The sequence below is a fragment of the Platichthys flesus genome, chromosome 12 (assembly GCF_949316205.1).
Source record: "Platichthys flesus chromosome 12, fPlaFle2.1, whole genome shotgun sequence".
Classification (NCBI taxonomy): domain Eukaryota; kingdom Metazoa; phylum Chordata; class Actinopteri; order Pleuronectiformes; family Pleuronectidae; genus Platichthys; species Platichthys flesus.
The window spans coordinates 4,928,116-4,939,448 of NC_084956.1; the positions used below are offsets into that span (position 1 = coordinate 4,928,116).

Sequence of the window (11,333 nt, forward strand, 5' to 3'; positions counted from 1 at the left end):
TTACAGTACATCAAGCAAAACTGCCACAATAATATTAAACACATTACCCCAGCTCTAAATTTAATGTGGATTATAATTATTTTTGCCACATATTTTAGTTTGGTCTGTTTTATTGCAGTATTCAATCTAGAGCCGCGGTCCAATGTCCTCAAGACACACGTCTTAGCGATCGCTCTGGATTCAAAAGTAATCAGCTCCCTGCAATCCAGGCCTGGAGGCTTTAAGTGACTCAGTCGGATTCAAGCCTCAGAGGGTTTTTAAGTCAACAACACTGCAGGAAGCCAGCGGTTAGTGATGCAGGGGTCAGAGCGGAGAGAACACAAAGTTTAGTCGTGAAAATATAAGAGCTGAAGTCTTGGAGGTAGGAAGTGTATTGTCTTCGGGGGGGGGGGGGTTGGGCTTCTTTCAGCCGCGGCAGGGTAATAAATTCTGGCGAGCATCCGACAAAGGAGGTGGAATGTTATTATCACTTCCTTTAACATTGTGAAATACGTCCCCTTGGCAGAGGATGTGCTTTGCTGAGTGCCCTTAGTTGTGTATGTATCACTCAGGCTCAGACACTCATCTATAAATCATATCCAGGCAGTCTACACACACACACACAACACAAACACACACATTGGGGGTTTCTAATCTATATCCAATCAATAGTCTGCTCCTGTGAGGTTCATTTATTATGGAGGCTTCATTCTGACAAAGCAAATCTGCCATTCAATCTTACGTGCAGCGAAAGATGATTTGTTTGAATATAGTGTTTGTGTGTGTGTGTGTGTGTGTGTTGGGTTCTTTCCTTGGCAACTTGATACCTGGTGTGATGTCACATAAATGGCCTGGATTCATACTTTTTCCATCTGCTATAGAGTGATTTGTTATAGTTTAAAGTCAATTTAATAATCATCTGATAATATAAAACTCACTTGAGCTTTTATACTTTTCTTTTATTCATCCATTTTAATAGAAAAGTCCTACTAGTCTTTTTTATTTTAGTGGAACATTCCACCACACTGTGAACATCTGCAACAGCTTTTCCAGTTGCACTCTGCTTTGTTTTGTAAGCGTGGAACTCTGCCCTGCACCATTATGTAATTATCATGCCTGTCACGATGAAAATCACGCCCTGCCAGTTCCAGTGGCGAGGAGCTGTCTGAACGATGGCTCCATGAAGCTTCTGCATGTCCGAGGACAGTGGATCCAATTCCTGCGTCTTTTCGTGGACAGGGTGGAGCAGTGAGATGTTTCTCTGACCAGAGAGAAGAATACATGTAAGCAATGTGGGTGTGTGTGCAAAAGATCAGTGCAGCAGGCAGGTGTCACCTCCTGAAACACAAACACATACACTCACACACAAACACAGGGACAAGAATTTCCCCTTTGACGTCATCACATTATCCCCAAACTAGAGCAAATAAAATCAGAAGGATTGAATGTTTTTTCACTTTGAAGAAAAATACCTGTGGCTCACATTGTTTTGCACATTCTCAGAAAAATGCTTTCCACACAGGCATTTTTTACAAATAAGGAAATACACAATTACGTGTTGTTTCATTTTGTGTTCTGTGGTGAGTCTTGGTTTTCATTCTTTAAAATTCGGTCAGTTTGTAAATCTATAAATCTGATGATCAATCACACACATCAATACCTTGTCTCTGCAGGTTTATGGACTTTTAAACAGATTGACAGATGAGCCACGGAGGAGAAATTGAAGTCTGTGTTTGTCGATTCACATTTATACAAGAGGATTCTCCAAATAGTCGAACCCCTTGAAGACAAAGCAACACAACGTCCTCCACTGAGCGGCTTATGATCCTTGTCTTCTTCCACAACACACAGACTAGTCCATTAAACACTAATAGTCCGCGGCTGTGCTCGGTAATAATGAGATCTCAGTGGGTCCTGGAGCCATGGAGACAAGATCCTACTATTAGACCTTTGTCATAATGGAAATGTGTTTCAGTGTGTGTTTGTGTGAAACGTGTGACATTCTGCTATTCATCCCTGCAAATTAACTGAAGTGTGTGTGTGTCTGTGTGTGTGAGTGCACAGGTTTGTGTGTATGTGTGAAAGTCATCCAGAGAGTGTTACAGAGATGCTGTTAATCTGATCCGTTGCCATAACAACTGCAGCAGCCCCACTGGTTGTGCCAGTTCACTCTTAAAATGAACCAGTTCACTCTTAAAATGAACCAATTCACGTTCATGTGTTCAGTTTGTTATGAGGATGATTTATGTGACAAACTTACCATCATGTATTTAGTTATTACTGGTGGTGTCACATCGGTCACTTTAACAGAGTCCTGCCTGCGGGTGTCACGTCTCGTGTTGTTGTACTGAGCGCACACAAAATGTTGACTATGGATCAGACAAACACTGAGTAAACTTCATGTACTGATCCTGTCCTATTATCACCAGAGTCCCAAACACGCACGTTGAATCTACTTCAACCACAAAGAAACAACATTTCTGTCTGTAAACACATGGAATTACAATATGAAGTTGTGAGAAAAGACAAAGTCTGATTGGTACCATAAAGAGTCCGGAAAACAAACAACACAATGGTACTTTCAGGGATGAACAACACACAAACTAATCACTTCAAATCATTCTATTTCTCAGACTTTGAGCAGAGTGAACCCTCTTTACGATACAAAACTATACTTACACAAAAAAAAAGCCTTTTCTCCTCTAATGAAACATCTTCTTAAACAAATGTCTGGAAGAAGAAGAAATAAAGTGACAGAGCTGCTTCTTGACCAGCTGCTGTGCGGCCATCTCTCCACAGGGTGGCGCCATCATGACGCAGAAAGGCGGATTTTATATTAATTGAATTATAATATATATGGAGTTCACGTTCTTCATTTGTAAACTGATTCCTTCAGTTACATTGTTCACAAAAACTATGGACACTTTAATTAGATCTAAAAAATAAAGACGCTCTACTCGAGTACAAAGACGCCTAAAAACAATTAACGAGACTTACCAGAGAATAATTCATGGAACTTGATGGAAAAATCAGGCATGAACCTGTCAAATATAAAGGCTGGTCTGAAGCACTGTGATGAAACTGAACTGATGTGAAGGGAACTGCTAAAACAACTCTTGATAAACAGCAATAGCCAAGAACCTCACATACTAGAGGTGAAGTGGAAAGATAATTAAGGGATGAAAGAAAATAAAAGGCAAATAAGATAAGATAAGATAAGATACGATAAGATAAGAAAAGCAGCTTAAACACTGATGTTGCATATAAAGAGTCTTTAAGGCTTTTGGGTTTGTGGCGTGTTGAGTCGATTGCGGTTGCGTGTGTTGTTACATTGCATGTAGGTTTTCAACACAGGTTTTCTGTTACAAACTTTTACTTTTGTGAATTTGAAAATTTAAAAAACTATATTTACAATATCTCGCATTGTTTTTTTCCGCTAGCGGAACTGAAAGGTTGTTTGCTGATTTCTCCGGACCCTTTCGATGTGACACCCCTCAACTCTGTGTTGTCCAATCAGCGGGCGCGTTTCTCCGACGTCACGCCGCAGCGGTGACGCACTGTCATGGCAGCCCCCACGCTTGTGTCCGAGGCGTGAAGAAGATCGTCCCCAGTTTGTTGGCGTCCGATCAGAAGATGACGAACCTGCTGCGGCTCGGAGCTTCTCTCTGGCGGCTCCACGTGCGGCCCTGTCACCAGAGCGTGTTCCGCAGCCACGCGCTGCCCCGCACGGCCGGGGTGGAGCTCGGGGAGAAGTGAGTGGACTCTCCGGTTTCCTGTCAGAATCTGTGTCTGAGTTCATCGGGTTATTAAAACTGTTTGTGTCCTCACAGCTCCGAGTCGGAGCAGAGGACTGGGCACATTTAAATCTGTTATTTCTCAACGTATAACTCAAACTGTAACTAATGGGCTGTCAATGGCTTATTGCCTCTTTAGAACTGAATTTGTTCAGGACTTATCGAAACAAGGTTACCTAGTGTTTCACAGAATCCATGGCCAAAGAAATGGATGAATATATATTATAAGTTTTGTCTGGATTTAACCTTTCATGCACATCTTCCTGGATTATTATGACGTGATAAAGATGAGGGTGGAACACATACATGTCCTTTTAAAGTAGAGAGACCCCCACTTTTGTTTTAATTGCTAGTTTCTAATTCTTTCCTTTGTGTCATCCTTGTGTATACTGTAACACAGGCTCACAGCTGTGGGTGGGAGGGGTAGTGGGGAGCTCCACTTGTCAACGGACCTGATATCTGCTCTTGATTACGTTATACATATATACCTGCAGTATATGTTGTGTATCTGTTACTCTTGTGGGATAAACTCTGTGTAATTCACTTAAATATTTAACCCTGAAATTGTCTTTTTTTTGCAGTTGTGTTTTTTCTTTATACTTAGCAACATACATAGTATTCACAATAACTTACACACACACATGTAGATATGGTGTTTGTGTGTCATATATGTTGATGTGTTGTGTTCTTATTGTTTTAATAGGAAACTGGAGATTTCCACGGGGAAGTTTGCCCGGTTCGCTGATGGATCTGCAGTCGTTCAGGTACAGAGAAATAGTAAAGTCAACATTTGCATCGAACAAGTACTTGGTGCTGATGCTTAAACATTTGAACCTTTTCCATCTTCTTCTCTGAATGAAGTTGGGGGATACCTCGGTGATGGCGACGGCTGTGAGCAAGACCAAACCTTCTCCGTCTCAGTTCATGCCTCTTGTGGTAAGTTCTCCAAATTAAACAACCAGGTTCTTCTAGTGGAGCTGGTTTCTAGTTCTGTTTATATGTGCCACAAGTGGAAGTATAATCCACCCTGACACTGTGAGTCGTCTGTCTACTAGAAAATACACTGTGTGTGTTTGATTGACAGGTGGACTACAGGCAGAAAGCTGCTGCTGCAGGTCGGATCCCCACTAACCACCTGAGGCGGGAGCTGGGAACCACCGACAATGAGATCCTCACCAGCCGACTGATAGGTGAGCTGATGTGACCGGGTCTTGTTTCATGTGATGCAGTCATTGTGCTCTGACTAACTCTCATGTCTCTGGTCCTCAGACAGGTCCATACGACCCCTTTTCCCTTCTTGTTACTTCTATGACACGCAGGTCAGTTCAGTTTGAAAGTGATGTCACCATTATGGAATAATATTTCTGCTCTTTCTTTCCTTTCTTCATTTTTCTTTCTGAACAAAGACCTAAAGGGAATACGTCTACAAATGTGTGTGTTTGTTTGTCTCCTGAAGATCCTCTGTAACCTGCTCGCAGTTGACGGTGTCAATGATCCAGATGTGCTCGCAATTAATGCCGGTGAGTTCACACTCTTGTGATTATAACAGAGAATATATATTTTTTAGAATATTAGCTAAATCAGTATTTCCCTTTTATTGAAGCTTCTGCTGCTCTGGCTCTGTCCGACATCCCTTGGAACGGACCCATAGGTGAGCAACGTTTTCAGACCTCTACCTATATTTTGGTCGACAGACGTTAAGTCCTGGGATGTTATTGAACTGGTCTTTGTTATTGAACTTGATACCAGTGTGCGGCTGCTTTTGTCTCAGGTGCCGTGCGTATGGGCATGGTTGACGGACAGCTGCTGATCAACCCCACCCGGGCCGAGATGACCTCCAGCAGTCTCAACTTGATTTTGGCTGGAGGTCCCAGCAGTCAAGTGGGTAAGTCAGTAAACAGATGAAGCTCCTAGCTGCTGCTCTGGGGTTTGTCGACTGAAAACACTTTGAGAGCATCTACGGCCAAGATAAGTCATTTGTTCAGAGCTGGTGTTAACATCCAACGCTCTGTCTGCCAGTGATGATCGAGGCGTCTGCTGAGAACGTGCTGCAGCAGGACTTCTGCCATGCTGTGAAGGTGGGAGTCAAACACACCCAGCAGATCATACACACCATCCAGCAGCTGGCCCGAGAACAGAGGGTCACCAAGCGCACCCCGGTCAAGGTCTTCTCAACCCCGGCTGACATGGTGGAACACGTTCGGCAGTAAGACCCATAATGCAGCTGTTTTCCATCATGTAGGAGTCACATGACCGGGATTCAAACTGTTTTAGATGTTAAATGAAAGCCTTGTTCTTTGGTTTCCTTTTTGCAGATCAGCTAAGGAGAGGATCTATGCGGTTTTCACTGATTCCAAACACGACAAGGTAAAGTCTCACTTCTGTTTCCTGTATGTTGATCCAAAGTTTGTCTTTGCAGCAGCTTTCTCTTGGCACCTCATGAGGCCATTTTATAACCAGTTAGTGCTCAGTTTTCTTTTGTTTGTTAGTGTGTGTTGTGTTGTCGAGTAAAACTATCACTAATAATTTTGTCTTAGATTTCTCGAGATGAAGCCATCAACAAAGTTAGACTCGATACAGAAGAGGATCTTAAAGGTGGGTCATACTCAGTGTTTATGTTCCGTGGAAATGAGTTGAAGTGTTTCAAATAATGTTGCAGCTCTGTTTGATTCTTTCTAGCAGTCATAAGTTCTGTTTTACATTTCAGTTTTCTGGTCTCATGTATTTTTCTCTTTCATGTAGCAAAATTCCCTCAGGCTGAGCAGTTTGAGGTCATCGATTCCTTCAACGTTGTGAGCAAAGAAGTCTTCCGCAACCTTGTGCTGAATGAATACAGGAGGTAACTGATCAAATACATTTATATTCTCAAGACACATGATGCAAACGTTGTATTTTTTTTTTGTATATTTAACGTGTCTTCGGTTCAGGTGTGATGGAAGGGAATTGACGGCTTTGAGGAACATCTCTTGCGACGTAGACCTCTTTAAGCCGCTCCATGGCTCCGCCCTTTTTCAGAGAGGACAAACACAGGTGTGTTAAGAGCTGCAAGAAAAAAGTCAAGATTTGATTTGAAACAAATTCAAATGGGTCATGATTCAGTTTTCTGAATCATCTCTGATTTCTTAAGTCAATGTATGTGATTGTTTTGTTATCAAAAAGCAGCTAAATTGACGGCTCCTCTGTTTTCTCCTCTCTTTCCTGCAGGTGCTGTGCAGTGTCACATTTGATTCCCTGGAATCCACTGTCAAAGCAGATATTATCACCACAGCTCTGAGGTAGAATTATCACTCACACGTGAAACTACACGTACGAAAACACATGTAAATCCACTCGATCTAGAATTTACACACTAATAGACATCAGTCCCCTAAATATGAGAAAATGTCCCAAAAACAAACCCCATCTTTTAAGCTTATAGATTTGCGATCAGACAATTTAATGAATTCCTTTTAATTCTCTTCTTTTTTTTATCCGCAGTGGAATCAAAGACAAAAACTTCATGCTTCATTATGAAGTGAGTATTACCTGTTTTCATTTGCAATGTGTTGTAGATTATTAGATATGATTCTGTTTCCTTCAACACACAAATCTATATTTTCTTGAATTTCAGTTTCCTCCATATGCAACCAACGAAATTGGAAAAGTGGGCGGCACCAACAGGAGAGCGCTCGGTCATGGTTTGTATTCAAATTAACTTTGACTGGTATTCAGCGTCTGTAAAGAATCTTGAATACAGAGAAAACGTGTTTGGAAGGATTTGAATGTATTTGTTCTTGATGCTGTGTTCTCAGGGGCCCTGGCTGAGAAGGCTCTGAGACCAGTCATTCCCAAAGACTTCCCATTCACTATCAGGGTCACTGCTGAGGTGTTAGAGTCCAACGGTGAGTGTTGTGACACTTTTATATGTGTCACAGGAAACGTCACCATTGTCTGGCAAAATATCTCAGACTGGAATGTGGATGTAAATGTGTGAATCCCTTTTATTCCTCCCTCTCTGTGTCTCCTCTCAGGATCCTCCTCGATGGCCTCAGCGTGTGCAGGCAGCCTTGCACTGATGGATGCAGGTACCAGACATGTCTCTTATCCTGTTAATGAAATCTGTTGTAAAATTGTTCAAACATCAATTATCTGTAGGATTCTTAAAAAATATACATTTGAAATGTTTTACTTTTTCAGTTCGTATTTGTTTAGTTTATTGTTAAACAATAAAATATCATAATTTTTAATATATATATGGCAACATTAAATGTTTGTTTATTCAACTTAAAGCTGCATGTAATATTTATATCTTCTACCAGAGTGGGTTTTTGATGGTTTCTTATCATGCAAGTCAAATCAAACAGACACTGGTATTTAAAGATGAACACACAGATTTGGCTGTTAAGTTAATGAAGTGTAGGTTTGTGATGTAGCTCATAAGTCTGTGTTTGTGTCTCCCAGGTGTCCCCATCTCCTCTGCTGTGGCAGGTGTGGCCATCGGCCTCATCTCCAAGGCCAACGCAGAGAAACCCACTGAGATCCAAGACTACAGATTACTCACCGATATTCTGGTAGATACTGCTCTACTGTAGCATGTGTGTGACCAATCGCCATTGAGTGCAAGACACAATATAATTCTTGTTTTATTATATTGGAGATGTTGAATGAGAGCTTATCTGTTTTCTCTAAACAGGGAATAGAGGATTACCTCGGAGACATGGACTTCAAACTGGCAGGAACAAACAAGGGCATCACTGCTTTACAGGTGAACTGTTTCTGTCTCACTCTGTGGCTGAAAAGGCCAGAAAAACTAAACAAATTGACCCAAAAAGAAATAAAAATATTGACCCTGGCCCATTTTGATTTATTTGTCCTCCAGGCTGATGTGAAGATAGCAGGTCTGCCTCTGAAGTTGGTCATGGAGGCGATCCAACAGGCCACAGGTAATATTGTTAATGCTGTTGACTGAAACTCAGCATTTTACACTAAAGAGTAAAATGAGTGTCTGACAGACTTTGTTTCTATGTTGTTATGTTTCAGTGGCAAAGAGGGAAATCTTGGGCATCATGAACAAATCCATAGTCAAACCTAGAGAGACGAGGAAAGAGAACGGACCCGTTATCGGTAGGTGTTGTTTTTTGATTATGTATAAATGTATAGATATTGTGTTCTGATGTGAGTTGTATTCTTCCTCCAGAAACTGTCCGGGTGCCTGTTTCAAGACGAGCTCGCTTTGTCGGTCCCGGTGGCTACAACCTCCGCAGGTTACAAGCTCAAACAGGTATTACTCCTGCGAACTACAGACCCGATTCAAGTGAATCAGAAAACCAACTAGGACTGGGACGTCTTTGTCGGTGTAGTGGCACATGAAATTGTTCCTGACTTTTGGTATTTTTCTCCTGAAGGTGTGACAATAAGTCAGGTGGATGAGGAGACTTTCTCTGTGTTCGCTCCGTCACCGGGAGCCATGAACGAAGCTCAAGACTTCATCGGCGAGATCTGCAAAGATGATGTGAGTCTGCAAAACATTTAGGAGCAACTAATAATTCCAGAAATCTCTGTCGGTCTCTATGTGACTTGCTCTGTGATGTCAAAATACCAGAATATAAATATCTCTAGATCAAATAAAAACTTAATATCCATAGATTTACGTCTCTATACATTTACAGAGTATTCGCATGAACATGCATGTTTGTTTTTTCTGTTTTGCAGCAGGAACAGCAGCTGGAGTTTGGTGCCATCTACACTGGCACCATCACTGAAATAAGGTAAACAAACACATTGAGTTTTTGACTATTATCGTTTCTCAGACCTTTAGCATTCACACAAGTCCTACATGCTTTTCCTCCCCTGCTACAGAGACATTGGTGTGATGGTGAAACTTTATCCCAACATGAGTGCCGTCCTGCTGCACAACTCACAACTGGACCACAAACGGGTTGGTGGATTTGCTTCTGCATACTGTGTGTCTATGTTTCTATTCCTGAGGTCATGTCTATGTTTCTATTCCTGAGGTCATTTTTTTTTTGGTTTTAGATCAAACATCCAAGTGCTTTGGGTTTAGATGTGGGACAGCAGATACAGGTACGTGTCCTTAACTGCTAGCTGAACTCTCAAAGTAGTCTCCTCTCTTTTCATTTCCGCTCGTCTATAACTGGAGTTCTGTCATCAGGTCAAGTACTTCGGACGAGACCCGACGGACGGTAGAATGAGACTCTCCCGCAAGGTGCTCCAGTCGCCTGCTGCCACCATCGTCAAGACATTAAGTGAGAAACAGAGCATCTCCATGGGTCCAAACAGCAGCCAGCCGACCGGCACCGATTCATGACAAGTCAACAGAAGAGACTGACTTCTGTGTAAGAAGAAAAGAAGAAAAAACACAAGCGATTTTTCTACAACCTGTTGAGAAATCAGCCAAACCAAGATCATCGGATTTTCTCACAAACTGAACCAGTGTTAGTCACAAAGAACGTTTCCCAGTTGTGGGTATGGACGTGATAAAACTGCTCCGGAAACCACTTCACCGTAGTGTCCTGCTTCGATGGCTGTGCACAAACCTTAAATAGTAATGAGTGTGCGACATATCATCTGAGTATCCTCTTAAATTGTGTCTTGTTTTCACCTCAGCCATCAACAGCATCTAGTGGAGGGCTCATTTCATTTTAGATTTCTTCAGAACCGTCATGTTGCAGCGTTTACCTGCAGATCTACAACAACAATGGTTTTATTTATCTGTGTGATAAGTTGCATCTTGCTGTAAAGAACTTACAAGCAAAGAGATAAATGTCCCAATTCTTTTTTCTTTTTTTTATTATATTCTCTTTATTGTGCTTTGTTTGTAATATATGTAAATAAATCAATAACTGGTTGTTGTGTAAGCTTAATATTCACTTCTAACTAAAATGATCATGCACACACGATGAACGAGATGTAATTTTCGCCCAAGACAATCATGTCAAAAGAGTCAGCCGAGAAGAGCTGTGGAGCCAGGTTCACATTCATTTCTGGTCCAAGAGCAATGTGACGACATCAGGACATCAGAGAGAACTTGCTGACGATGATCACAGAGGACATTTAAACTTAAAACCAATGTAAATTACCCTGTTTCGAGTCAAATTTTAATGCAGGGTTTCCAGACACTTTGATGAAGCCATAGTAGCAGTATGGAGGAATGTTATGTTTTTGTTTCTGTCTTTTACATTTGAAGAATTGGTTTACCATAGACTTTAACTTTGGCAGCAACGCTGTTTGCCCCTGAAGGGTTTTGTGGACTCAAAATACTTCACCCAACACCTCCATCGGTATAGCTGTGAGCAGATAATTCGTTAATTTTCATTTTTCTGTGAACCATTCCTTTAAGTGATGAATTTTCCCAGTGTGTGTATCAATAAAGTTTTTATCTTGTCTTTTAATTTAGCCTGTGTGTGGTTTTTTTGATGTCCCTGTTCAGCCCCTTGAATCAACCTGTGTGCATGAACGCATCTTTACAAGCACAAGTGCATCATCTGTATCTATGAGTGAGCAGTGAAGCAGTGAAGCAGTGAAGCACCGAACACGTTCAAATCTGCTGTAATAAAAACA

At 41.5% G+C, this 11,333-nt stretch overlaps 1 protein-coding gene across 1 annotated transcript; it reads left to right on the top strand.

Annotated features, from left to right (window-relative positions):
* The first annotated feature begins 3,509 nt into the window (after positions 1-3,509).
* Positions 3,510-10,620, top strand: LOC133966608 (polyribonucleotide nucleotidyltransferase 1, mitochondrial). The gene is made up of 28 exons (XM_062401591.1): positions 3,510-3,731; positions 4,477-4,537; positions 4,635-4,709; positions 4,858-4,963; positions 5,043-5,092; positions 5,230-5,293; positions 5,377-5,424; positions 5,545-5,658; positions 5,793-5,979; positions 6,089-6,140; positions 6,311-6,368; positions 6,516-6,612; positions 6,701-6,803; positions 6,978-7,048; positions 7,251-7,287; positions 7,384-7,450; positions 7,565-7,654; positions 7,784-7,837; positions 8,214-8,323; positions 8,446-8,517; positions 8,632-8,695; positions 8,793-8,876; positions 8,950-9,033; positions 9,158-9,264; positions 9,465-9,520; positions 9,612-9,690; positions 9,789-9,836; positions 9,925-10,620. The coding sequence occupies exons 1-28, from the start codon at positions 3,613-3,615 to the stop codon at positions 10,078-10,080; spliced, it is 2,313 nt and encodes a 770-aa protein (XP_062257575.1). The 5' UTR covers positions 3,510-3,612; the 3' UTR covers positions 10,081-10,620.
* The last annotated feature ends 713 nt before the right edge of the window (positions 10,621-11,333 follow it).